This window comes from Manihot esculenta, chromosome 17 (assembly GCF_001659605.2).
Source record: "Manihot esculenta cultivar AM560-2 chromosome 17, M.esculenta_v8, whole genome shotgun sequence".
In the NCBI taxonomy this organism is placed as follows: Eukaryota; Viridiplantae; Streptophyta; class Magnoliopsida; order Malpighiales; family Euphorbiaceae; genus Manihot; species Manihot esculenta.
Window position 1 is genome coordinate 16,662,888 of NC_035177.2, and position 27,861 is coordinate 16,690,748.

Sequence of the window (27,861 nt, forward strand, 5' to 3'; positions counted from 1 at the left end):
AAAATTCTTTATTTATTACAAGGAAAATAAAATAATTGATAAAAAGGACATGATTGAATGTAATAATGATAAATAATGTTGTGATTAAAATAAAAAGATTTTATTTACTAAAAAAATATAAATTTATCATTATTTATTTTTTAAATAATAAAAATATTATATATATATAGAGATATATATATACCAAACACCCCTAGTATTTATTGATTCTCCTCTAAAATAAAAAAAAAAATATAAAGAATAAAAAAATATTCTAAAATAAAAATATAGAATATAAAATGCATATTTAAAACTCGTATTCTTTCAACTCTCAAATTATAAAAATTATTATTTAAGCTATGAAAAAAAAATCATAATAATTAAAATAAAGGAGATAAAATTAATATCCAAATATTGATGCGTCTGTTAGAAATTATTAGAATTAAGATTAGAGTATTTGTTGAATTAAGAATTTAGATAAGGATTTTGGAAGGTTATGAATTGATGATTGAAGATGAGAAAATTTGTATTAAAAGAGATTTTTTTTTTTAATAACAGAGCCTTTGATCTGTTTCCCTCCGGAGAAGAAGAAGACGATGGCTTTGGAGTATTTTTATTGGACCGCGAGTTATAGTAAATTGGATCCATCAAATTTGAAAGTGAGTCGATTCTGATTGTTAAATCCAACTATTTACCGTGGACTAACCGTGTACTAAGGGGCCAGACCAGACGGACAGGATAGAAGCACAAACTTTTTAACTTTCCCTCCAAAATTGAACAGAAAACGTCCAACTCTCATCAGCCAAACAACCACAACAAACTCATGTACAATGTATCCTTATATGGAATTAGAGCTCCCTTTCGCTCGACATTTTTCTGCGAATGCGGCTGATGTGAAGGTCGATAGGGATGATCAGGTGTTGGAGAACTACAAGAGATCGTTTCAAATAGACGGGGAGGTGGCGTCGGCTGATGTTTTGAGAGCTGAACTTTTTCACGTAAGGACGGATGTAGAGAATCTTACCGTGTACTCTCAGGAGCTTACGGCAATTAATGGTGATCATGCTGAGGCTATAAAGAACACATTTGAGCCCGAGATCGAGACATTCCGACGAGAGGTTCAAAGAGGAAGGTAATTTTTTCCCAAGTCACCACCTCAAGTTTCAATTTCAACTTTTAAATTCTTCAATTCATTATTAATTGATTGTTATTTTAACTTTTTTGACAGATTCAGTGATCAAACACTGCATATTCTTGAATCGCTTTTGGTATGCAAAGATGTGAAGTCGTTAATGGGAACACGATCAAGATTGACAGAGTTCATGAGATCCGAATTTCTCTCTGTTATGCGTGATATTAAAGAGAAAACTGTTCAACAGAAGCTTTGGATTCTGGAATTTTTTGTTCATACTTTTGCTCTCTTGGGGGATATTGAGGCATAAATTCCTCTACTTAGAATCTTTCTTAGTTTCAACTGCAATGAAGATCATGATTTTTCCTCCCTGTTGTCTCTAAATTCAGATGTATGCAATATAATCCATGCTTAATGGTTTGTGTTGGCATTCTAGGGTTGTTTGGCGCTGAAATACGAGTCTTTGCTTTTGCGGGAAGTCAAGTCTTCAGATTGCCAATTTCTACAAGTTTCATGTATGGAATGGCTAAATTTCGCTGAGCGCTTGCTTGATAATGGCTTTTATCCTATTGCTAGACAGGTTTTTTTTTTCTTCTTTTATATTTAATTATTAGAACTGTTTTGCTGGTTAAATTTACATAAGGGTACATAGAGAATTATGTTCTTTTGTGAGATTATACTTGAGATGGTCATAGTGCTTTAGTTTTCTTTCACTTATGATGTTGAAAGTTAAGGTCTCTTGGGGATTATAACCTGCTAAAATAGTTAGTTGATGTGCAGTTTAAACAATTCCAGAGTTAACAACTTATTCAGAAACTTCCATTGTGTTTACCTCCAATTAACCCGGGACTTGCACTTTGCTACCTAGGGTGATGAGGTCATCCAATTGTTAGAACTTGGAATTCCAAAATGTCAAGTATAGACGAAGGTTATCTTCTATTATTTAGTCCAATCACTAGAATCAATGGTAGAAGGGGATTTTTTGTTATAATCTCTAAGGATAACTTAGGCTCTGAAGCTAAAATCTTAGCTTCTTGAACATGGGAGTAATCAAACATTATTCTTTAGATAATCGTAAAATTTTGTTTGTTCATTGATGCTTGATTCCTCGACTGTTATTAGGTCAAGTTGGCTTAGCTATTTAATTTTAGAGATATAATTTACATTTCCTCTCGCTATATATGTTTTTTTTTTTTTTGTCTGATTCTATGCTTTTACAGTAGTTTAACTCTTGTTATATCTTCTAAATTAAAATCACACTAGTTTAATAGTTGTGAATTCTTCAAATCTGCACAGTGGTTATGAATTTCATTTGTGCAGGCATGTGAAAACGCTTTGTTGCACATTAAAAAGGATGATGGTGAATTCTCCGGAAACAAAAGAATAAAAAGACTCAGGGACCATGCTGTCATATGCGCAGCTTCTGGTTCTGGTATGTCTTCTTTATGATGTTAAAATTCTCAAGATTCGCTTCATAATGCATTTGCATGTGGGATGGCCATATGTGCTGCGAAAGCATATCCTGCAGGCTTTTGAAATAAAAGCATAAAAAAATGCCATGTCATACAATTTATCGCAGTCCTTGTTATCATAGTTTGGTGTTGATTCATAATTAGTTATTCTATATTCTACATGCGTTTGCTCCATCAATAATGGGACAGAGTTATAGTTCGAACGTGTCAACAAAATTCTACATTTAATATAAATGAGAAAGTATAGCATCATAAAATGTTATCTAACAAGAAATGGTAATATTGAACCAATTGAAACATACTGTGGTTAGTTGTTGCTTAGGAGGTTAAAGTTTAAAATTCATCTTCATGTATTGGGTTTTCATGTAAGGTCAATGAAATGAAGTTATCTTGGAAAGAGAAATAATGGATGCAATGAAAAACAAAATTGACGTTGATGAATGATAATGATTACAAGCAGATAACTTCACACTTCAAAGCTCATTTACGGAAAAAGGGGGCCATACTACATAACTTTATCTAGATATTAATGGAATATTTTCAAAAATCTATATCTGCATATGTTGCATATCATTTACTGCCTGCTGGAAGGACTGTTTGTCATTTTTGTTCTTTCAAGTCCTTTTCAATGTTTAATAAATATGCTTCACCCTGAACTCTTTTAAATGGGGAAATGGATTACATGCTTCTTCAAGTTAGTATTGCAATTATTTTGTCCATTGCAGTCCAGGCTCTGGCAACAGAATACTTGAAAAGGAAAACAATTGAGAAGAGCAACATATCTTCTCCAATTAGTAAAGAAGCGCAATGTATGGCTAGCTCTCTGTTCCGAAATGGAATCAAGAAGCGAAATGTACGACAATTGCTTGAATCCCAACGTACGCGTGTACCAGAAATTTTTAAGTTCACTGCCCCCTGAAACGATCATGTGGATGACGCTATGCTACTCATAAATGAATGAGCTAATTCTCTTTAACCAAAAGAATGTATGCTTGGATTCGCTCACCACATTGATCAGGTTAGCTGTAATAAAATTGTGAATTATTGTTTTGCATAATTTGGTCAGGAACGGCCACCCAATTAAGAGCAGTGTTTGACATGGAAGAATATGGTAGTCATTGATGTCCCGTTTTGCGTATATCATGCTTCCTTTGATTTAGACTAGCCATGCCAAGGTCTGATAAAGATAATTAGCATTACTGGAGCATTTGCTTGATCATATGAATGTAATGAAATAAATTCCTAGTGATAACCTGAGCCCATCTTGGAGAGAACTTGATTGCAATTATTATTCCTCCTTGGTCATTCTAGTATAGTAGGAATCTTTAATGCGAAAACTCATATTTTAGCAGGGCCATTAAGCACTTCTCTGTTTAATTTTATATATAAAATGATGATTTATTCGATTAAAATAAGAAACATTAATTTGATTGGTGAAAGAAAGTTGAAATTGTTAAATGATCGCAATTTGTTCAACTCAATTCCTGTTGGGCATTTTCAAATATGGTTTTGATTGTTATGGAAAGAAAGAGATTTCGATATTGTAGTGCATTACCATCAGAACTCCGAAACAATAAAGGAAATTCTCTGGTCCAAGTCCTACTGGGATATGGAGTCCTAACTTCGGCTGTGCATACACATATATAAATATACAGGATTGGCCTTGTAGCTAATTCCATACTCATTCTCTGATCGTTCAATCTCCTCCTGCTAATATAAAAGAAGAGAAAATTAATCTCTCGACATAGAAGAACCTAAAGGAGATGGCTGAAAAGGACTCTAACTCTTCAGGTATAGTTCTTACTCTGCAGAACATCGTATCAACGGTAAACTTGGACTGTAAATTGGATATTAAGAACATAGCACTTCGTACTCGGATACAACCCAAAGCGTTTCTCCGCTGTGATTATGAGAATCAGAGACCCCAAAACCACTGCCTTAATTTGACATGAAGCAACTAGTCTTGGACTATACGGCAAACTTGGATCGGATCTAACTTTTGCTGCCGACGTTCGATAAAGACCCACGATAACTTTTCGGAAAGAAAATTTCGAGACGCACGACTTTCAAAAGTGTGACAAGGGGCATAGGCTTGTCACGAAGTTTGATATGAAAATTCCATCGTTTAGAGGGTCAATTTTGCATTTTAATTATTTTTTTGGATAGTTTAGGTATTTTCGTAATTTTGCTTATTAGGGTTTTGTTTCTATTATAAATAGCCTACCTTGACTATTAGAAACCCACTTTTTCAATTTTTGAGAAATTTCAATAAAACTTTTTAGTCTTCTAACCTATCTTTTTTCTTAGAGCCAAACAATATTGGTTAAAACTCCTGACGGAGTCTAAATAGTCGTTTATCATATTGGTATCAGAGCAAAGTTCGACCATGGTAGATAACCAATGTAATACCCGGCTAGAATCCGGCACCGGAATTCCTGTTGTTTGGTGGACTCCGGGGTGTTGGGATTCTATATAAGGGTAGGAGTTATGGTTTCTATGTGTTATGATGTGGTTAAATGTTTTAAGGTTAAGGGAAGTGAGTTTTGAGTTGAAATGACCTAAGGCAGTTGAGCCAAGTTCGGCCGCCGAAAGTAAGTTCGGCCGCCGAAAGTGTTTGGCTTCCGAAGGGAAGTTCGGCCCCCGAAGGTTGCATGCGCGTGCATGTGAATGGGCAGCCGAAGCTGAGTGGCTCGTGAGCTGAGTCATATGTTTTGACAGATGTTGGCTTCAGATTCTTGCCATGAATTAGCCACGTCTTCTATGACTCATCTGCAAGTGTTTTGAGCAGCTCATGCAGGAGTTTGCTCATTCACTAAGTTTTGCAGGGTTTGAAGCAAAAAGTGAGTTTGAGAGAGTTTGAGAGTGTGAGAAGAGGTGATCCGTTTTTCCCTTGTTCAGAGTGTTTAGCTTCTTGCTACAGGAGGTAAGTGATGCACTTGAACATGTGCATATGTTTTCTGAAGGTTTTAGGGGGATTTGTGGAAGGAGATGCATGCTTAGGTTATTCATGATAGTTTTGATGAGTTATGCATGGATACATGTGTATGTGTTATGTTTGATTTGTTGTTTGGGGTTATTAGCTAGTCTTGGACCCCTGTGAGCATATACATGAGTATATGTAAGGTGAAGAGGTGACGTTTGCATGGTTTGAGAAGGTAAAGGAAAGAAGGAGATGGTTTGCCGTTGAAACTGAGTTCTGGATGAACTCAGGTTCGGCAGCCGAAGGTTCATTCGGCCGCCGAACCTCTTGCGTGGTGGCTTAGGCTGCCACAGCTTGCCCCTGAGTGTTTTGCATGTTCGGCTCTGTTTGGGGTTTCGGCCGCCGAAGGTGCCGCCGAAGGTGCTTGAGTTTCGTCTCTGGAGAGGACATTCGGCCGCCGAACCTGCCGCCGAAAGTGTTCTGTCCAGCTTTTCTTTTGCATGCTTTGCATGGCTAGTTAAGTGAGTTTCAGGGGATTCTTGGGTAGTTTAATAGAGGTATTGAGACAGTAGTTTGGTCCCTCATTTGCGTCCATCTGTATAGGTACAGACCAGAGGAACCAGAGAGAGCAGCAGTGAGTACTGCTCCAGAGTTTCAGAACCTGCAGAGTCAGTCAGTCCAGATAGCCAGAGGTGAGTGGAACTAAACTTATGACTTTTAATTGAATCACAAACTGCTTTTAGCATGTCTCATGCATCATGTTTATGCCATAGGTTGATTGCATTAGTACTCACGAATATGTTGCATTGCATTGTTATTTGATGATGTGAGTAAATGCTGAATGATCCAATAGTCACAGACAGGAAGACCAGGAGCCTTTGACTACGCCCTGGCACGTATAGCAAAGACCAGGAGCCTTTGACTACGCCCTGGCAGGTATATAGCAAAGTCCAGGAGCCTTTGACTACGCCCTGGCAATGGTAAGTTTACAGGTGTTATATACACATATACATATATGACAGGAAGACCAGGTGCTCGATTCTACGCCCTGGCACAGAGTTACTGGGACTATGTGGTGACAGGTTTACTCGTGATGTGGCTTGTCTGTGATATGGTGCATTCCATGAGATCATATTTTACTGAGATGTTCTACTATTCTACTCACTGGGCTATAGAGCTCATCCCACTCCCTTAACCCCAGTTTTGCAGGTTCAGTGTACAGTGTACAGGGACAGTCCAGCAGAGTACAGGAAGAGTAAAGAGATCTGTAATAGCTTAGAGTGGACATGTAATTTAAAGAGATATAATAGTTGTTGCTTGACCTAGTGACCTAGTGATGTATGTTTTGTACATGATCTGTATATGTATGTATGTTTTCCTGTATGTGAAAACCAGGCTTAACAGGTATGAGTTAACCCATCTAGAGCAAGCTCTAGGCAGGGATACAGAGTACAGAGTACATGAGTACAGAGTACAACAGAGATAGTGCATGCACAGGTTAAGCCTTGGTTCAGCAAAGAGTTTTATTTTCACATAATATGTATGATCATGTATGAGTTTTACAGGTACACAGAGAGTATAGCAGGCTTGCTACGGGTTCTGGCGGCCTTAAGCCGACCTGAATCCTAGCGCCGGTGACGGTCCTTTTTGGGGTCGTTACAACCAAGAGGCGCAACTTGCTGCAATTGAGGCATCTTTGGCAGAATTGAGGGAGATGATCGGACAGCTAACCCTGTAGCAGGGACTCCACCAACCCGTTGCCGTCGCACACCCCCAGCCAGTCGCCAATCCTGTGCCTGCAAATCCCCATCAGAATTATCAAGAAGGTTACAAGATCAAGATAGACCTTCAAAACTTTTATGGTTCGCTGGATGTGGAATTTGTTCTTGATTGGCTGGCGAAGGTTGAACGTTTTTTCGAAGTTATGAATGTGGAAGAGGATCGCAAGGTTCTGACTGTGGTCTATAAGCTAAAAGGGGGTGCAGTAGCCTGGTGGAATTTGATTCAAAACGAACGCCATCGGAGGAGGCTGGAACCCATATGAAACTGGGTGTTGATGAAGTAGATGTTTGAACAACGGTTCTTACCTAGAGATCATGTTCAGGTTTTGTATAACTGGCATCATGACTGTGTACAGGGGAACCGAAGGGTGGATGAATATACCGATGAGTTTTTGAGGTTGCAGGCGAGGTATGAAAACTGTGAGAACGAAGCCCAACAGGTTGCTCATTATTAGAGGGGCCTGAATCACGAAATTCATTGTATGATGGGAGTAGCTGCGATTTTCACCTTGGCAGACGCTATTGAGATGGCAAAAAGGGTAGAAGAGCGTGATGATTGGCAACCACGATAGCAGTACAACCAGAATTTCAATTACAGAAATTTTGGTTCGACAGGGACGCAACAATATAAAGGCAATTACAGTGGGCAGCCTTCTAAGGTTGTAAATTCTGGTAATCCTCATAATACCATGGAAGAAATGAGAGACAACAAGGGAAAGGCAGTTACCACTACAGCAGATAAAGGAGGCAGAACCAATCCTTATCAGAAGCCAATAGGAGACATATGTTACCGCTGCAAGTAACCTGGTCATCGATCAAATAATTATCCAGAACGTAGAGGAATTAACACTGATCGCCGATAGGTTAATATAGTTGAGCAGGTGGCCGAAACTGACAAGGAAGTGGATGACGATGACGGATCTATTGCTGGTTCTGAAGATGGAGAGCTCACCTATGTAGTAAAGAAAATCTTATGCTCAACAAAACAGGAGGATGAGACGCAAAGGAGAAAGATTTTTCAGGCAAAGTGTTGAGTAGGAGAGGCAATTTGCAGGCTAATTATAGATAGCTGCAATTGTGAGAATCTGATAGCTAAACAATTGGTGGAGAAATTGCAGTTGTCTAGATAGCCGCACCCTTCGCCATACAAAGTCGGATGCATTAAGGAAGGTCCGACAATTGAGGTCAACAGAATCTGCAGCATGCCTATCTCGATCGATAAATCTTATACTAAACCTGTTAATTGTGATGTTATGGGTATGGATTGTTATGGAATTTTGCTAGGTCGCTCTTGGAAATTCGATGTTGATGCTTGCATAAGGAGAATGAGAATTCATACATATTCACGTGGAATCAAAAGAAGATTACTATCTTACCTTCCGGTTCTGCGAAACATTCTAAAGTGGAAGGGAAGAATGTTGTTACTATTTCCATTGGAGTGTAGAGGCTATCAGGCGCAGTTGAGAAATCTGGAGGCACACTGGCTTTATTGGTGAGAGCAAAAGGTACAATGGAGGATGTACCATCTTTACCACCACCTATCAAAGAATTGTTGAAGGAGTTTCCTAAGATAGTGGAGGAATCATCCAAGCTTCCACCTCTGCGGGTTATCCAATATTAGATTGATCTCATTCCTGGATCAAAATTACCGAATCTGCCTCATTACAAGATGAGTCCAAAGGAGAGTTGTTAGTAATTTGCCTTTAGTATTTGACTAAGTCTTTACAGATTTAGTTTTTTTTAACAAATCTTTAAGCATGATTTACTTGTTGCTTAATTATAGGAGATTAGTTTAGATTTTTTTCAGATTATTTGCAACAATGGTTAAGTAGTTTTTTTTCCTATAAATATTCATCAGTAAATAAGAAGTGTGTGCTTCCAATTCCAATATATTCCAGTTCTTTAACTCCTTTTCATATAGCTTTATATCTGTCTTTACTACAAAGTGGTATCAGAGCTTAATATCTTGAGGGATCTATGAGAATGGAGAGTGATACACAATCAGCTTTTAGCCATCATGCTGCTCCACCAGTTTTTGATGGCCAAAATTATCAAGCTGTTAGAAAGACGGTCTATCTTGATGCTATGGATCTTTGGGAGGCTGTAGAAGAAGACTACGTTGTTCAACCATTGCCTGCAAATCCAACGGTGGCATAGATAAAAAATCACAAGGAGAGAAAGACAAGGAAGTCAAAATCCATAGCTTGTCTTTACTCTGCCGTTTCAAATACAATTTTTATCAGGATCATGAATCTGAATTCAGTCAAAGCCATATGGGATTATCTCAAAAAGGAGTATCAAGGTAATGAAAGAACTAAGAGCATGCAAATTCTCAACTTGATTAGAGAATTTGAGATGGTAAAAATGAAGGAGTCGAAAACAATTAAGGATTATTCGGACAAGTTGCTGGGCATTGTCAACAAAGTAAGGCTGCTGGGTAAGGATTTCTCTGATAACATAATTATTGAAAAAATTCTTATCACTCTTCCTGAGAAATATGAGTAAAAAATGTCTTCGCTCAAGGAGTCTAAGGATCTGTCAAGCATATCCTTGGCAGAGTTGGTTAATGCTTTGCAGGCTCAGGAGTAAAGAAGGATAATGAGAAAAGAAGAAAATGTGGAGGATGCTTTGAAGGCCAAGTTAGAAAGTTCAAGAGGCAAAGACAAGAGATTATGGAAAAATATAATAGCAGCAAGTTCAGCAATGTCAACAAAGGTGCTAGTTCACCTTGTACACACTGCAAAAAGTCGAATCACCATCCAAAGAAGTGTTAGTGGAGGCCTGACATTAAGTGCAGAATCATAGGACATATGAAGAAGTGTGCAAATCCCAACAGTCTGAAGTATCAAAAGCACATATAGAAGAAAATGATGAACAACTCTTTATGGCGATGTGTTTTGCAGTTAAGAACAACTCAAGTGATTCTTGGTTGATAGATAGCGGCTGCACCAATTACATGACCAATGATCCAATTCACTTCATGGAGATCAATAAGACTTTTTATCTCTAAAGTGAGGATTGGAAATGGCCATCTTATTCCATCAAAGGAAAAGGCATAGTGGAAATTGAGAGTTTGACAGGTTTAAAACATATCTCTGACGTTTTGTATGTGCTTGATATTGACCAAAATTTGTTGAGTGTTGGACAGCTTCTTGAAAAAGGCTACAAAGTTTTTTTTGAGGATGAGCAATGCTTTATTAAGGATGCAATGGGCAGAAATGTGTTTAAGGTCATGATGAAGTCTAAGAGTTTTGCTCTGACTTTGCTGGAAAATGGACAAGTAGCACTTGTATGTCACCTCAGCAATGCATAATTGTGGCACAAAAGGTTGGGACACTTTCATCATGCTGGATTACTATATATGCAGAAAAATGACTTTATGAAGAGTGTCCCACTACTCGAGGAAGAGCTAGCTAATTGTGTGGCTTGTCAATATGGAAAGCAGGTTGGGAAACCATTTCCTCGAATCGTATGGAAAGCGTCACACAAGCTACAGCTGGTGCATTCAGATGTTGGAGGACCTCAGAAAACATCATCTTTAAATGGTAATCAGTATTATATTATATTTATTGATGATTACACAAGATTTTATTGGATTTACTTCTTCAAATCCAAAGCTGAGGTTGCTAGTATGTTCTAGAAGTTTAAAAATTAGGTGGAAAATCAAAGTGATTGCATAATACGAACAATAAGGTCTGACAATGGAACAGAGTACAAGAATGCAATTTTTGACAAATTTTGTGAGGATGCAGGTATTGAGCACCAACTCACAACTCCTTACGCTCCCTAGTAGAATGGCGTAAGTGAGAGAAAGAACCGGAGCATCATGGAGATGGCAAGATGCATGCTGCATGAAAAAGGGTTGCCAAAAAATCTTTGGGCAGAAGCTTCAAGTACTGCAGTTTTCTTGTTGAATAGGCTCCCGACTAGAGCTATTGAAGGCAAAACACCATTTGAGGCCTGGTTTGGTTATAAGCCAGATTTACAAAATCTAAAAATTTTTGGTTGCCTATGTTTTTCTTATGTACCACAGGTGAAGAGAGATAAACTTGATAAGAAGGCAGAACCCGGTACATTATCGGATACAGCAGCACTTCTAAAGCTTACAGAATTCTCCAATCTCAAAATGGAAAAATTATTGTAAGTTATGATGTCAAATTCATGGAGGACAAGCAATGGATTTGGGAGGAGACAATAGAAAGAGAATTTCTAGAATTCTCTCAAGAACTTGATGACAAGATAGATGATGTTCCTGTTCGTGGCACAAGATTATTGTCTGATGTCTATGCAAGGAGTAATATTGTTGTTTTTGAGCCTGCAGAATTCAATGAAGCAATGAAGGATGACAAATGGATAGATTCCATGAAAGATGAACTATGAATGATCGAGAAGAATGACACCTGGGAATTGGTGGACAGACCTCAAAATAGAAAGATCATTGGTGTGAAATGGGTTTATAGGACCAAACTCAATGCTGACGGTTCTGTAAACAAACATAAAGCCAGATTAGTTGTGAAAGGGTACAATCAAGTCTTCGGAGTATATTTTTCAGAAACTTTTGCTCCGGTTGCACGTTTGGAGACTATAAGGATGTTGTTAGCTTTATCTGCACAAAAAGGTTGGAAACTTTATCAGTTGGATGTTAAGTCGGCTTTTTTAAATGGTTTCCTTCAAGAAGAAATCTATGTTGAATAGCCTGAGGGATTTCTAGTCAAGGGAAAGGAGGAGAAAGTTTACAAACTGAAGAAGGCTTTGTATGGCCTTAAACAGGCTCCCAGGGCCTGGTATAGCAGAGTTGATATTTATCTTCAAAGTATTGGATTTGCAAAAAGTCCAAGTGAAGCCACATTATATGTGAAGAAATCTGATGCTAACATAATTGTAGTGTCTATTTATGTTGACGATTTGCTTGTTACGGGAAGCGATGAAAAATTGGTGAATGAATTTAAAGCTGATATGTTCAAAGCTTTTGAGATGACAGATCTTAGTTTATTGTCTTATTTTTTGGGTCTAGAGGTGAAACAAAATGCTCATGAAGTCTTCATATGTCAGCAGAAGTTTGCAAAGGAAATTCTTAAGAAGTTTCACATGAAAGATTGCAAAGAAATTAGCATACCAGTGAATTTGATGGAGAAGTTCAGTAAAGAAGATGGAGCTGAAAAGGTGGATGAAGGGCTGTACAGGAGTTTGATTGGTTGCTTGATGTATCTCATAGCCGCAAGACCGGACATAACCTTTGCCGTCAATTTGCTATCAAGGTTTATAAATTGTGCCAGTAAAGTTCATTTTGTAGCTGCTAAGTGTATTTTAAGATATTTGAAGGGTACAATAGATTATGGCATCAAATATTATGGTCTTAAAAATTTTCAGCTCCAAGGTTTTTCTGATAGTGATTGGGTAGGTTCTACTGATGATATGAGAAGTACAACTGGTTTTTGTTTCAGTTTTGGCTCAGGTGTTTTCTCATGGAGTTCAAGAAAGCAAGAGGTTGTTGCTCAAAGCACAGCAGAAGCAGAGTTTATTGCAGCAAATGCAATTGTGAATCAAGCAATTTAGATCCGAAAAATACTTCAAGACTTGCAGATAAAGCAAAATGATCCAACAGAGATTTTTGTTGACAACCAAGCTGCCATTGCAATCTCAAAGGATCCTGTCTTTCATGGAAAAACTAAGTACTTTAATATCAAGCTCTATCACTTGAGGGAAAAGCAGAAAGATGGTGAAATCAAGCTAGTGTTTTGCAGAACAGAGGAACAAATTGCAGATATCTTAACCAAAGATGACTAAAGCAAGATTCCAAGAGTTGAGGAATAAGTTAGGTGTATGCAAATACTAAGGCAAGGGGGTGATTGTTAATAATTTGCCTTTAGTATTTGACTAAGTCTTTACAGATTTAGTTTTTTTAACAAATCTTTAAGCATGATTTACTTGTTGCTTAATTATAGGAGATTAGTTTAGATTTTTTCCAGATTATTTGCAGCAGTGGTTAAGTAGTTCTTTTCCTATAAATATTCATCAGTAAATAAGAAGTGTATGCTTCCAAGTCCAATATATTACAGTTCTTTAAATCCTTTTCATATAGCTTTATATCTGTCTTTACTACAAGAGTGAAATTCTCCAAGAACAGATTGAAGAATTACTGAAGAAGGGGCATATTCGGGAGAGCATTAGCCCCTGCGGAGTACCTGCCCTATTAGTTCCAAAGAAAGATGGGACTTAGAGAATGTGCGTGGATAGCAGGGCTATCAACAAAATTACAGTTCAATATCGATTTCCTATTCCACGATTGGATGACATGCTGGATCATCTATCCGGGTCTAAAGTCTTTTCTAAAATCGACCTTAAAAGTGGCTATCACCAAGTTCGGATCAAGGAGGGAGATGAATGGAAGACTGCCTTCAAGACTAAGGAAGGCTTGTATGAGTGGCTGGTTATACCCTTTGGTTTAACGAATGCACCTAACACTTTTACACGACTCATGAACCAGGTTTTGTGTCCTTTCTTATGTAAATTTGTAGTTGTTTATTGTGATGACATCTTGATTTTTAGTCGAAGTGAAGAAAAACATCTACAACATCTCCGTCAAGTCATGACAGCCTTGCAAGAAAGTGAGCTGGTTATTAATATTAAGAAGTGCATTTATATGATGGGGCGCGTTCTGTTCCTGGGCTTCGTTGTTAGTGCAGAAGGGATACATGTTGATGAGAAGAAGGTAGAAGCAATACAGAATTAGCCTATCCCCAAAACTATTTCTAAAGTTCGCAGTTTTCATGGCCTAGCTACTTTCTATCGATGGTTTATTAAAAATTTCAGCAGCATCGTTGCCCCTGTACCGACCCCAAAATGGACCGTCACCGGCGCTAGGATTCAGGTCGGCTTAAGGCCGCCAGAACCCGTAGCAAGCCTGCTATACTCTCTGTGTACCTGTAAAACTCATACATGATCATACATTTTCTGTGAAAAATAAAAATTCTTTTCTCTGTACCAAGGCTTAACCTGTGCATGCACTATCTCTGTACTCTGTACTCTGTACTCTGTACTCTGTACTCTGTACTCTGTCCCCCTGACTAGAGCTTGCTCTAGATGGGTTAACTCATACTTGTTAAGCCTGATTTTTCACATACAGTAAAACATATATACATATCCAGATCATGTACAACACCTACAGCACTAAGTCAAGCACATTTCTAACTTTAGACACAACTATTACAGCTCTTTAATATTACATGTCCACTCTAAGCTATTACAAATCTCTTTACTCTTTCTGTACCCTGCTGGACTGTCCCTGTACACTGTACACTGAACCTGCAAAACTGGGGTTAAGGGAGTGGGATGAGCTCTATAGCCCAGTGAGTAGAACAGTAAAACATCTCAGTAAAACATGATCTCATGGAATGCGTCATAACACAGACAAACCACATCAATAGTAAACCTGTCACCACATAGTCCCAGTAACTCTGTGCCAGGGCGTAGAATCGAGCACCTGGTCTTCCTGTCATATATGTATATGTGTATATAACACCTCTGTACTTACCATTGCCAGGGCGTAGTCAAAGGCTCCTGGACTTGCTATACCTGCCAGGGCGTAGTCAAAGGCTCATGGACTTCTTGTCTGCGACTATGGGATCATTCAGCATTTACCCACATCAACAAATAACGATGCAATGCAACATATTCGTGAATACTAATGTAATCAACCTATGGCAAACTCATGATGCATGGGATATGCTAAAACATTCCATTGTGCAAGTTAAAAGAGTTAAGTTTAGTTCCACTCACCTCTGGCTAACTGGACTGACTGACTCTGCAGGCTCTGAAAACGCTGGGCAGTACTCACTGCTGCTCTCTCTGGTTCCTCTGGTCTATATAGGTACAGATAAACTCAAATGAGGGACCAAACTAACTGCTGACCAACTCTATTAAACTTCCCAAGACTCCCCTTCAACTCACTCTAAACCTCATGCAAAGCATGCAAAGGAAAGCTGGACAGAACACTTTCGGCGGCAGGTTCGGCGGCCGAAAGTCGTCTCCAGAGACGAAACTCAAGCACCTTCGGCGGCCGAATCTCAAGCTTCGGCGGCCGAACCCTTTCGGGGGCAAGTTTCGAGGGCCAAAAGGCATTCCAGAGACGAAAGTCTCTAACCTTCGGCGGCACATTCGGCGGCCGAATCCCCCAAACAGAGCCGAACATGCAAAACTCGCGGGGGCAAGCTGTGGCAGCCTAAGCCACCATGCAAGAGGTTCGGCGGCCGAATGAACCTTCGGCTGCCGAACCTGAGTTCATCCATAACTCAGCCCCGACGGCAAACAAGCTCCTCCATCCTTTCAATCTCTCAAAACATGCACACTTCAACTCCTCAACACACATATACTCATGTATATGTACAAAGGGGTCCAAAACTACTTAAAAACCCCAACAAACACAGCAAACATAACACATAATCATGCTTACAAGCTAAACCATCAAAAAAACACCCTTTGTCACCTAAGCATGCATCACTACCCAAACCTTCATAAAACTTCTGTAAAACAGTAAAACATGTTCAAGATCTTTACTTCCTCCTGTAAACACGAAGATGAACGATCTGAACAAAGAAAATGGATCAACTTCTCTTCAAACTCATAAACACTCTAACCTAAGCTTTTTCACTTCAAAACCTTCAAAAACTTTTGAAAACCAACACACACTCTGCATGAGCTGGGCTTGCAAATAAAGCATGGGAGACGTGGCCAATCTTCTGGACAGGGTTTGGAGCCAACACCTGTCCAAAATGCTGACTAAGGATTGCACAAGAGCTGGTTGAGCAACTCAGCTTCGGCTGCCGAATCGCATGCAAAACCATGCAACATTCGGGGGCCGAACCTGAACTGCGGAAGCCAAACATTGGGCACTTTCGGCGGCCGAACTTACCTTCGGCGGCCGAACTTGGCAAAATTCTCCATAGACTTTTCTCTTCCAACCTCAACCCAACTCAAATCCATTTAACTAAAACCCTTAACATACATCATAACACTGTAGGAAAACATAAATCCTACCCTCCTATAGAATTTCGACACCCCGGATTCCACCGGACGACAGGAATTCCGGTGCCGGATTCTAGCTGGGTATTACATTCTCCCCCCATTAAAAACATTCGTCCTCGAATGTTTCTAAAACAAATAACACATAAACCGGAGGAAACTAACCTCAAAACAAATATGGATACTGCTGGAGCATAGACTCCCGCGTCTCCCAGGTGCACTCTTCTAGGTTATGGTGGTTCCATAGAACTTTCACCATCGGAATCCCCTTGTTTCTTAGCTGTCTGATCTGCGTGTCCAGAATCCGCACTGGCTGCTCTATATAGGTGAGATCTGTCTGCATCTCCACCTCAGGCTCACTCAGAACCTGATTCGGATCTGACACAAACTGCCGTAGCATAGAAACATGAAATACCGGGTGAATTCTCTCCATAGAAGCAGGTAAATCCAGCTTATACTACACATTTCCGATCCTTTGCAAAATCTCAAAGGGTCCAATGTATCGTGGAGCTAACTTACCCTTCTTCCCAAAACGAACCACTCCTTTCATTGGAGACACTTTTAGCAATACCCAATTACCCTCCTGAAACTCTAACTGTTTTCTGCGAACGTCTGCAAACTTTTCTGTCTACTCTGAGCTGTCCTGATTCTATCTCTGATCACGGGCACTACTCGACTAGTAATCTCTACTAACTCTGGCGCTGCAAGAGCCTTCTCTCCTATATCTTCCCAACAAACAGGGGATCTGCACTTCCTCCCATACAAAGCTTCATAAGGAGCCATCCCAATGCTAGCATGATGGCTGTTATTGTAGGCAAACTCCACCAAAGGTAGATGCTGCCGCCAAGAACCGCCAAAGTCTAACACACACAGTCGAAGCATATCCTCGATGGTCTGGATGGTCCTCTCTGACTGTCCATCAGTCTGTGGGTGGAAAGCAGTGCTAAACTCTAATCTCGTGCCCATCGCACTCTGCAGACTTCGCCAAAATCTAGAGGTAAACTGAGGTCCTCTATCTGAAACTATCGACACAGGAACACCATGTAATCTCACTATCTCATCCAGATAGACCTGTGCCAACTTATCCACAGAATAGGTACTCCGAACTGGAAGAAAATGAGCAGATTTTGTGAGTCTATCCACAATCACCCATATAGAGTCTATCTTGTTGGACGTTGCTGGTAAACCCACTACAAAATCCATGGCTATATTCTCCCATTTCCACTCTGGAATCGGCAATGGGTTAAGCATTCCTGCTAGTTTCTGATGCTCTAGTTTCACCCTCTGGCAAACTGCACAAGCTGTCACAAACTGCGCCACTTCTTTCTTCATGGCTGGCCACCAATAGACCCTTTTCAGATCCTGATAAATCTTGGTGGCTCCTGGGTGAACACTATATCTTGCATTATGAGCTTCCCTCATAATGTCTTCCTTCACACTGCTCCTATCTGGTACACAAAGTCGACTCCCATAACGGAGGATCCCTTTGCTATCAAATCTAAACTCTGCACTGTTGCCTGACTGAACAGTCCTGGCAATCTTCATCAACGCAGGGTCCTCATGCTGTCTCTGAGCTATATGCTCCAAAAACACAGGTGTCACTCTCATCTGTGCTATCAACGCACCTGTACCAGACAACTCTAACTGTAACCCCTCTTCTAAGAGCGTGTAAAGCTCCATTACAACTGGTCTCCGCTCTGCTGCTATATGGGATAAACTGCCTAGTGACTTCCGGCTAAGGGCGTCTGCCACAACATTCGCCTTACCCGGATGATACTGGATCTTACAATCATAATCACTGAGCAATTCTACCCATCTCCTCTGCCTCAAATTCAGCTCTCTCTGACTTAAGATGTACTGTAAACTCTTGTGATCAGTGACGATCTCGCATTTCACCCCGTAGAGGTAATGCCGCCACATCTTAAGTGCAAAGATAACTACTGCCATCTCTAGGTCATGGGTAGGGTAATTCAACTCGTGCTTCTTTAACTGTCTAGAAGCATAAGCTATCACCCTATCACTCTGCATCAAAACACAGCCCAATCCCACTCGAGATGCATCACAGAACACTGTGAAATCCTTATTACTCACAGGCAGAGCTAGCACTGGTGCTGTTGTCAATCTCTTTTTGTGCTCTTCAAAGCTCTCTTCACATTGGTCTGACCAGACAAACTTCTGGTTCTTCTGAGTCAATTTGGTCATAGGAGCCGCTATCTTTGAGAAGTTCTGAACGAACCTCTTGTAGTAACCTGCCAGTCCCAGAAAGCTTTTAATCTCAGTCACTGTCGTGGGTCTGGGCCAGTTAGCTACAGCCTCTATCTTCTTGGGGTCTACCTCAATACCTTCTGCTGATACCACGTGTCCCAAGAAGGCAATGCTCCTCAACCAAAACTCACACTTCGAGAACTTGGCATACAATCCATGCTCTCTCAGTGTTTGCAGAACTATCCTCAGATGCTGGGCATGCTCCTCTGCATCTCTGGAATACACTAAAATATCATCGATGAAAACAATGACAAAGTGATCCAGAAACTCACTGAAAACTCTGTTCATGAGATCCATGAATGCTGCAGGGGCGTTAGTCAACCCGAACGGCATCACTAAGAACTCATAATGCCCATATCTAGTCCTGAAAGCTGTCGTAGGCACATCTGCCTCTCTGACTCTCAACTGATGATACCCGGATCTCAGATCTATTTTCGAAAAACAACCTGCTCCAGCTAGCTGGTCAAAGAGATCATCAATCCGAGGTAGCAGATATCTATTCTTGATAGTGACCTTGTTCAACTGTCTGTAGTCGATACAAAGTCTGAGGGATCCATCCTTCTTTCTGACAAAGAGCACTGGAGCACCCCAAGGTGAGGTACTAGGGCGGATGAAACCCTTATCTACCAAGTCCTGCAACTGTTCTTTCAACTCTTTTAACTCTGTTGGTGCCATCCTGTAGGGAGGAATAGAGATAGGTCTGGTACCTGGCAGCAATTCAATTTCAAACCCTATCTCCCTATCAGGTGGGAGTCCTGGTAAATCGTCTGGGAACACATCGAGAAACTCTCGAACTACTGGTACTGTGGCTGGTTCCCGAACCTGACTGTCTAGCTCTCTCACATGAGCTAGAAACCCCTGACAACCCCTCCTAAGCAAACGACGAGCCTGAAGGGCTGAAATCATACCTCTGGGTGTACCTCTCCTGTCTCCTCTGAAGACACACTCTGACCCATCCTGGTCTCTGAGACTCACTAGCTTCTCTCTACAGTCCAAAGTAGCACTATATGCAGATAACCAATCCATCCCTAGAATGACATCAAAATCTGTCAAGTCTAGAACCACAAGGTCAGCTAGAAGGCATCTACCCTCTATGAACACTGGACTGAAACGACAGACTGACACTGCCACTGATGGGTCACATTTAGGTCCATTGACCCAGAGAGGATACTCTAACTCAGAACTGATCAAACCCAATCTCTCTATGGCTCTCGATGCAATAAAGGAATGAGAAGCACCGGGGTCCATCAAAGCATACACATCTGAACACCCAATGATGAGATTACCTGACACCACTGTGTTCGACGTGTTAGCCTCCTCCTGTGTCACAGTGAAAATCCGTGCTGGGGCTACCGGATTTCCACCTCGGGAACCTGCTGCTGAAGTAGAGGTTGCCCCTCTCCCTCTACCTCTGCCACTACTCTGAGGCATGACTGGAGCTGCTGGCTGAACAACTGGCTGTACCACACTGCCTGAACTCATCTGTTGGGATGGTGCAAATGTCACCTGAGGACAATTCCGAGCAATATGCCCTTCCTGTCCACAGCAAAAACAAGCTGTAGATCCCAACTGACAAACTCCTCCATGTGGTTTTCCGCATCTTCTGCAGACTGGAGCTGTGCCAGAGCTTGAGCCACTACCTATTCCCAGACCTGACTTTACTTTACTCCAGAACTTATTCTTTGTTCCTTTTGCTCTATCCCATCTCTTGCTGCCTGATGAAGTGCCTCCACTGGGGGCCTTAGAACCCGAAGCCTGTGCCTTTGACTGTTTCTGAATATTGGCACTAGCTTCCATTTTCCTGGCTGCGTCCACTATAGTGTGGAAACTCTCCTTTTCGGCTGGAAGAATCAAGGAAGCATACCTAGGATGCAATCTCATAGTATATCTCCTTGCCTTCTTCTGATCAGTCTCATAGGCTTGACCCACGTACTGAAGCAAATCCAGGAACTTATCTGTGAATTCATCAACACTCATCTCATCTGTCTGTCTCAACTGGTCAAACTCTATTACTTTCATCTCCCTGGAACTATCAGGAAAAGCCCACCCGGCAAACTCATTGGCGAACTCTCCCCATGACATGCTGTCCATTCTGGGCTCCACATAATTCTTGAACCATTCTCTGGCTTTCTTACATTTTAATGTGAAACCTGCCATCTCAATGGCTCTCCTATCATCTGCTCCCAATTCACTGGTTATCATCCTAACTGCTCTGAGGTAATCAAATGGATCATCTCCCGTGTTGTATTTAGGAGCATCCAATTTCAAGTACTCCGTCATTTGCACTTTATCTCCAGATGAGCTAGGTTGATGTCTGTCAACAGGGGCTACTGGTTCTGGTGGTGGTACTGGTTCATTTGGCTCTGGGTGCGCTGCACTTGGATGGGTAGGGGAAGATGGATACATAGGATATGGTGGATAGTACGGAGGATAAGGCATATATGGCATATAAGAAGGATATGGCACAAAACTAGAGTACTCCGACATACCTCCCATCGGATACTCTGGATAGCCAAAACCTGAGGTCTGCGCACCTCCCTGCGACTCTCCCATACCTTCCTCAAATCTGCCTATACCCATGCTGTCATCTCTAGACTGATCAATCTCCATAGCTTCCCTCCTTTCCTCTGATCTTTCTCCCCTAACTGTTCCTCTTCTGCTCTTGTCTACAGACCTTCTAGGGTCTATTGACGTACCTTCCCTGCTAGATCTCTGAGACCTTGCCCTCGACAATGCAGGAGGACGAGCAGCTGGTCTCTCACTCTCTGGTGGGACTCCAGTCAATCGAGGTGATCGACGAGTTCCTCTCATCTTTACTCTCTGGAAACACAACATATAAGATAGCACTTTAGCACATAAACATCAATAAAACACATGCATAACTCATGGTATATCACAGATAGGACTCAAAACCCTATCCTAGTGGACATGATTTCCTATTGTGCTTGACCACTCTCTATGAGCCCGACACTGTCTCTATAGGTCCGATCATGTGAACCTAGGGCTCTGATACCAATCTGTAACGACCCCAAAATGGACCGTCACCGGCGCTAGGATTCAGGTCGGCTTAAGGCCGCCAGAACCCGTAGCAAGCCTGCTATACTCTCTGTGTACCTGTAAAACTCATACATGATCATACATTTTCTGTGAAAAATAAAAATTCTTTTCTCTGTACCAAGGATTAACCTGTGCATGCACTATCTCTGTACTCTGTACTCTGTACTCTGTACTCTGTCCCCCTGACTAGAGCTTGCTCTAGATGGGTTAACTCATACCTGTTAAGCCTGGTTTTTCACATACAGTAAAACATATATACATATCCAGATCATGTACAACACCTACAGCACTAAGTCAAGTACATTTCTAACTTTAGACACAACTATTACAGCTCTTTAATATTATATGTCCACTCTAAGCTATTACAAATCTCTTTACTCTTTCTGTACCCTGCTGGACTGTCCCTGTACACTGTACACTGAACCTGCAAAATGGGGGTTAAGGGAGTGGGATGAGCTCTATAGCCCAGTGAGTAGAACAGTAAAACATCTTAGTAAAACATGATCTCATGGAATGCGTCATAACACAAACAAACCACATCAAGAGTAAACCTGTCACCACATAGTCCCAGTAACTCTGTGCCAGGGCGTAGAATCGAGCACCTGGTCTTCCTGTCATATATGTATATGTGTATATAACACCTCTGTACTTACCATTGCCAGGGCGTAGTCAAAGGCTCCTGGACTTTGCTATACCTACCAGGGCGTAGTCAAAGGCTCCTGGACTTGCTATACCTGCCAGGGCGTAGTCAAAGGCTCCTGGACTTCCTGTCTGCGACTATGGGATCATTCAGCATTTACCCACATCAACAAATAACGATGCAATGCAACATATTCGTGAATACTAATGTAATCAACCTATGGCAAACTCATGATGCATGGGATATGCTAAAACATTCCATTGTGCAAGTTAAAAGAGTTAAGTTTAGTTCCACTCACCTTTGGCTAACTGGACTGACTGACTCTGCAGGCTCTGAAAACGCTGGGCAGTACTCACTGCTGCTCTCTCTGGTTCCTCTGGTCTGTATAGGTACAGATAAACTCAAATGAGGGACCAAACTAACTGCTGACCAACTCTATTAAACTTCCCAAGACTCCCCTTCAACTCACTCTAAACCTCATGCAAAGCATGCAAAGGAAAGCTGGACAGAACACTTTCGGCGGCAGGTTCGGCGGCCGAAAGTCGTCTCCAGAGACGAAACTCAAGCACCTTCGGCGGCCGAATCTCAAGCTTCGGCGGCCGAACCCTTTCGGGGGCAAGTTTCGGGGGCCAAAAGGCATTCCAGAGACGAAAGTCTCTAACCTTCGGCGGCCGAATCCCCTAAACAGAGCCGAACATGCAAAACTCGCGGGGGCAAGCTGTGGCAGCCTAAGCCACCATGCAAGAGGTTCGGCGGCCGAATGAACCTTCGGCTGCCGAACGTGAGTTCATCCAGAACTCAGCCCCGACGGCAAACAAGCTCCTCCATCCTTTCAATCTCTCAAAACATGCACACTTCAACTCCTCAACACACATATACTCATGTATATGTACAAAGGGGTCCAAAACTACCTAAAAACCCCAACAAACACAGCAAACATAACACATAATCATGCTTACAAGCTAAACCATCAAAAAAACACCCTTTGTCACCTAAGCATGCATCACTACCCAAACTTTCATAAAACTTCTGTAAAACAGTAAAACATGTTCAAGATCTTTACTTACCTCCTGTAAACACGAAGATGAACGATCTGAACAAAGAAAATGGATCAACTTCTCTTCAAACTCATAAACACTCTAACCTAAGCTTTTTCACTTCAAAACCTTCAAAATCTTTTGAAAACCAACACACACTCTGCATGAGCTGGGCTTGCAAATAAAGCATGGGAGACGTGGCCAATCTTCTGGACAGGGTTTGGAGCCAACACCTGTCCAAAATGTTGACTAAGGATTGCACAAGAGCTGGCTGAGCAACTCAGCTTCGGCTGCCGAATCGCATGCAAAACCATGCAACATTCGGGGGCCGAACCTGAACTGCGGAAGCCGAACATTGGGCACTTTCGGCGGCCGAACTTACCTTCGGCGGCCGAACTTGGCAAAAGTCTCCATAGACTTTTCTCTTCCAACCTCAACCCAACTCAAATCCATTTAACTAACACCCTTAACATACATCATAACACTGTAGGAAAACATAAATCCTACCCTCCTATAGAATTCCGACACCCCGGATTCCACCGGACGACAGGAATTCCGGTGCCGGATTCTAGCCGGGTATTACAGCCCCTATCACAAATTGCTTGAAGAAAGAGAGAGTGCAGAAATTTGCATGGACTGAAGCTGCCAACAAGAGCTTTGGAGAGATTAAAGATAAACTTACTTCTGCCCCTATTCTTGCTTTACCCGATTTTGATCAACTGTTTGAGGTTGAATATGATGCTTGTGGAGTTGGGATTGGTGGAGTGTTGTCACAGTCTAAAAGGCCTATTGCCTTCTTTAATGAGAAACTGAATGAAGCTAGAAAGAAGTGGTCTACTTATGAGCAAGAGCTATATGCAGTATTCCGGGCTTTTAAAACTTGGAAGCAGTATTTGATGGTGCGAGAATTTATTATTCACACAGATCGTCAATCTTTGATCCATTTTAAAACTAAAAAACATGTGAATAAGATGCATGCTTGATGGGTAGCTTACTTTGGAGCCTTTCATTATGGCATCAAACATAAGGCTGGCCATAGTAATAAGGTGGCGGATGCTTTGAGTAGGAGGGCTGCTCTATTGATTACAGTTAATCAGGAGGTTGTGGGTTTTGAATTCTTAAAGGATTTATATGCTACAGATGATGACTTTGCTGATATATGGGCTAGAGTCCAAACTCACCAGCCTGTTGATGGGTTCTTGGTATATGATGGCCTTTTTTTAAGGAGAACAGGTTATGCATCCCTCGATCTTCTTTGCGGAAAAAGCTGATTTGAGAGGTCCATGGAGGAGGTTTGAGTGGTCATTTGGGGCGTGACAAGACTATTGATGGGTTGGAGGAGCGTTTTTACTGGCCACAATTAAAAAGGGATACAGGTCGGATGGTCCAAAAGTGCCCAGTTTGTCAAGTTCAGAAGGAACATTCGCAGAATACAGGCTTATACACTCTACTACCTATTCCAGCACATCCTTGGAAGGACTTGTCTATGGATTTTGTTCTTGGTCTTCCACATACTCAACGTGGATCTGATTCCATTTTTGTTGTTGTTATTGTTGTCAGGTTCTCCAACATGGCGCATTTCATTCCTTGCAAGAAAACTAATGATGCTTCTCATGTGGCAAAACTGTTTTTCCAAGAGATTGTTCCCTTACATGGCGTCCCTAAGACCACTACTTCTGACAGAGATGTGAAGTTTCTAGCTCATTTCTGGGTGATTTTATGGAAACGTTTTGGAACTGAACTTCGATACAGCAATGCTGCCCATCCCCAAACTGATGGACAAACTGAAGTGGTGAACCACACGCTTGGCAATCTTCTGCGTTGCATCTGTAGTAATAAGAAAACTGCTTGGGATCTTGCTCTTGCCCAAGCAGAATTTGCTTACAGTAGTGCTGTCCACAGCTTCACAAGGATGTCACCATTTGCTGTTGTGTACAGAAAAGTCCCAGCGTATACAATTAATCTTATTGCCCTTCCCATAGGTTCTCACAACAGTGTTGTAGCAAGCAACTTGACAAAGCAACACGCGGATGTTTTTAAACAGGTACAACAATGCCTTACAGAAGCCAATGACAAATATAAAGCTACAGCTGATAAACATAGGCGTTTCAAGTCCTTCAATGTCGGTGACCAAGTTATGGTTTATTTACGCAAGGAGCGAGGTGGAGGATAGAAAAAGCTTGATGCCAAGAAAATTGATCCATTATGGATCATTCAGAAGATCAATGACAATGCCTATGTTCTTGACCTCCCATATAAGATGAAAATTTCCAAGACGTTTAATGTGACAAATCTATTTCAATACTATCCTACTGATGACAACTCGAGGTCGAGTTCTTTACAAGTGGAAGGGAATGACATGGAGCAACTAGCCTTGGACTATACGGCAGACTTAGACCAGACCTAACTTTTGGTACTGACGTCCAATAGAGACCCACGTTAGCTTTTCGAAAAGAGCATTTCGAGATGCACGACTTTCAAAAGTGTGACGAGAGCCGCAGGTTTGTCACAAAGTTTGATATGGAAATTCCATCGTTTAGAGGGTTAATTTTGCATTTTAATTATTTTTTTGGATAGTTTGGATATTTTCATAATTTTGCTTATTATGTTTTTGTTTCTATTATAAATAGTCTACCTTGACTATTAGAAACCCACTTTTTCAATTTTTGAGAAATTTAAATAAGACTTTTTAGTTTTCTAACCTATTTTTTCTCTTATTTCGTTTTAACCAAACGATATTGGTTAAAACTCCTGATGTTTAATTTTTGCCTCCGAGAAAGTGGTCTGCACTGGTGCAAAAACTGAACTCCTATCTAAACTTGCGGCCAAGAAGTACGCAAGAATTATACAGAAGCTAGGGTTTGCTGTCAAGTTTATGGACTTCAAGATTCAGAATATTGTAGCCTCTTGTGATGTTCGCTGGGCTTATCTATCACATGAACAATCCAACGGTGGTTTTGCTTATCTTTGCTTCTGGGAAGATTGTGATCATTGGATCCAAGAAGAGCGAAGATACCTACGCTGCTTTTAACAACATATACCCGGTTCTTGCAGAGTTTAAGAGGTAAATATTAATGGAGGTCCATCTTCTGGCCACGGCTGGAGACTACTTGCATGGCAGACTTTTAATTGGTTTAATTTCCTTGCTTTTTTTTTTTTTTTTTGAACTTTGAGTCTCGGAATGGATTATTAATTACATTATTAATCTAATGGTATTTCGATTTTTTCCACTTGATTGAAGAATTTTGCTTATGAAGAATTGAGGATTGATTCTTCTAATTAAATATGAGACCGGCTTAATCAGAAGGAAAAGCGTATATTAATGTCACCTGCTTATTTATTAATTATTAATTGAAAATTATTCAAAGAAGATATGCAGCTCAAAGTTTTATAAGTTCGCTGCTCCATCGATGTTTTGAAAGAAAATTAAAAAGTTAAACATATTCTCGTAGTTTTAAATCCAGTTTAATTTCATTAAATGAAAATTTATTAATAAAAAGTTTAATATATTAATATTAAAATTACTGGTGAATGATTATGAAAAATAGAATCATACTATTTGATATTTTGAGTTTCAGAGAATAGAGTTTAAATGGTTGTGTAAACTTCCTTTCTCAGCTTAAATATGAGTTTTGAAACCTTGGAGACCATTTCTCCTCAATTCCAAGCTTGGGTCGCATCTATCTTAGATCTTCAAGAGGTAAGTGTAGATCCTCGCCTTTTCCTATGTTTTAAGTAAGTTGTAAAAAGGGTTAAGGGTTAAAAATGCATGTTTTGGTTAGATCTAAAGTCTGTTGGGAAATCCTGAGATTATTGCAACCCAGTTGCACAGCGAAAAAATAAAATCTCTGTTGATTTCCTTTCCCAGAATTCGAGTGCTTCGTTTAATTCAAAAGATGGATATGGGACTAACCTGTTAATCTCGTCAAGAAGATACAATGCCGGACTGATGGTGCTGCCTTTTCAAACGAACACCCTCTATGGTATCCACACAAACGTCTTCTATCCTTCTAGAGTGCTAGCTCTCTCAAAGATGGATAGATTATGTGCTCCACAATCTGTAGCTATTAGACTGAGTTTTCTCAAAATGTTGTCGTCAACCCCCACAATTTGTAGTAGGAGTATTTATATATTTCAGTCTTTTCTTTTCCACCAACTCTTTTCCTAAAAGAGTTGTGCTCAGAACCCACTGTAATACCCGGCTAGACTCCGGTATCGGAATTCCTATCGTCCGATGGAATCTCGGGTGTCGGAGACCACTAGTAGGGTAGAAGCATGTTTTCATAAAATGTTTTAATGTATTTCATGGTTTTAAGTAAAAAGGAAATGAGTTTTTGCATGAAAATAACCTTGGAGGAAAACTCAGGTTCGGCCGCCGAACCTCAAGTTCGGCCGCCGAACATGCATGCACTTCGGGAGTGCTTTAGGCCCCCGAAAGCATAAGTGAGGGAAGTCCAGGTTCGGCCGCCAAACCTCAAGTTCGACCACCGAACATGTCATGCATGCGGAGGCACTTTCGGCTCCCGAACGTGGCCTGGCCAACCACCTATAAAGGGG

General features: G+C 40.8%; 2 protein-coding genes and 1 pseudogene across 2 annotated transcripts; all 3 read left to right on the forward strand.

Moving 5' to 3' along the window:
- The first annotated feature begins 612 nt into the window (after positions 1-612).
- LOC110605096 lies at positions 613-1,567 on the forward strand. The gene is made up of 2 exons (XM_021743407.2): positions 613-1,111; positions 1,208-1,567. The coding sequence occupies exons 1-2, from the start codon at positions 810-812 to the stop codon at positions 1,419-1,421; spliced, it is 516 nt and encodes a 171-aa protein (XP_021599099.1). The 5' UTR covers positions 613-809; the 3' UTR covers positions 1,422-1,567.
- On the forward strand, positions 1,501-3,878 carry LOC110604862 (protein DOUBLE-STRAND BREAK FORMATION). The gene is made up of 4 exons (XM_021743163.1): positions 1,501-1,506; positions 1,548-1,691; positions 2,432-2,543; positions 3,309-3,878. The coding sequence occupies exons 1-4, from the start codon at positions 1,501-1,503 to the stop codon at positions 3,500-3,502; spliced, it is 456 nt and encodes a 151-aa protein (XP_021598855.1). The 3' UTR covers positions 3,503-3,878.
- Positions 3,879-4,346: 468 nt separating this feature from the next.
- On the forward strand, positions 4,347-26,372 carry LOC110604863 (annotated as a pseudogene).
- The last annotated feature ends 1,489 nt before the right edge of the window (positions 26,373-27,861 follow it).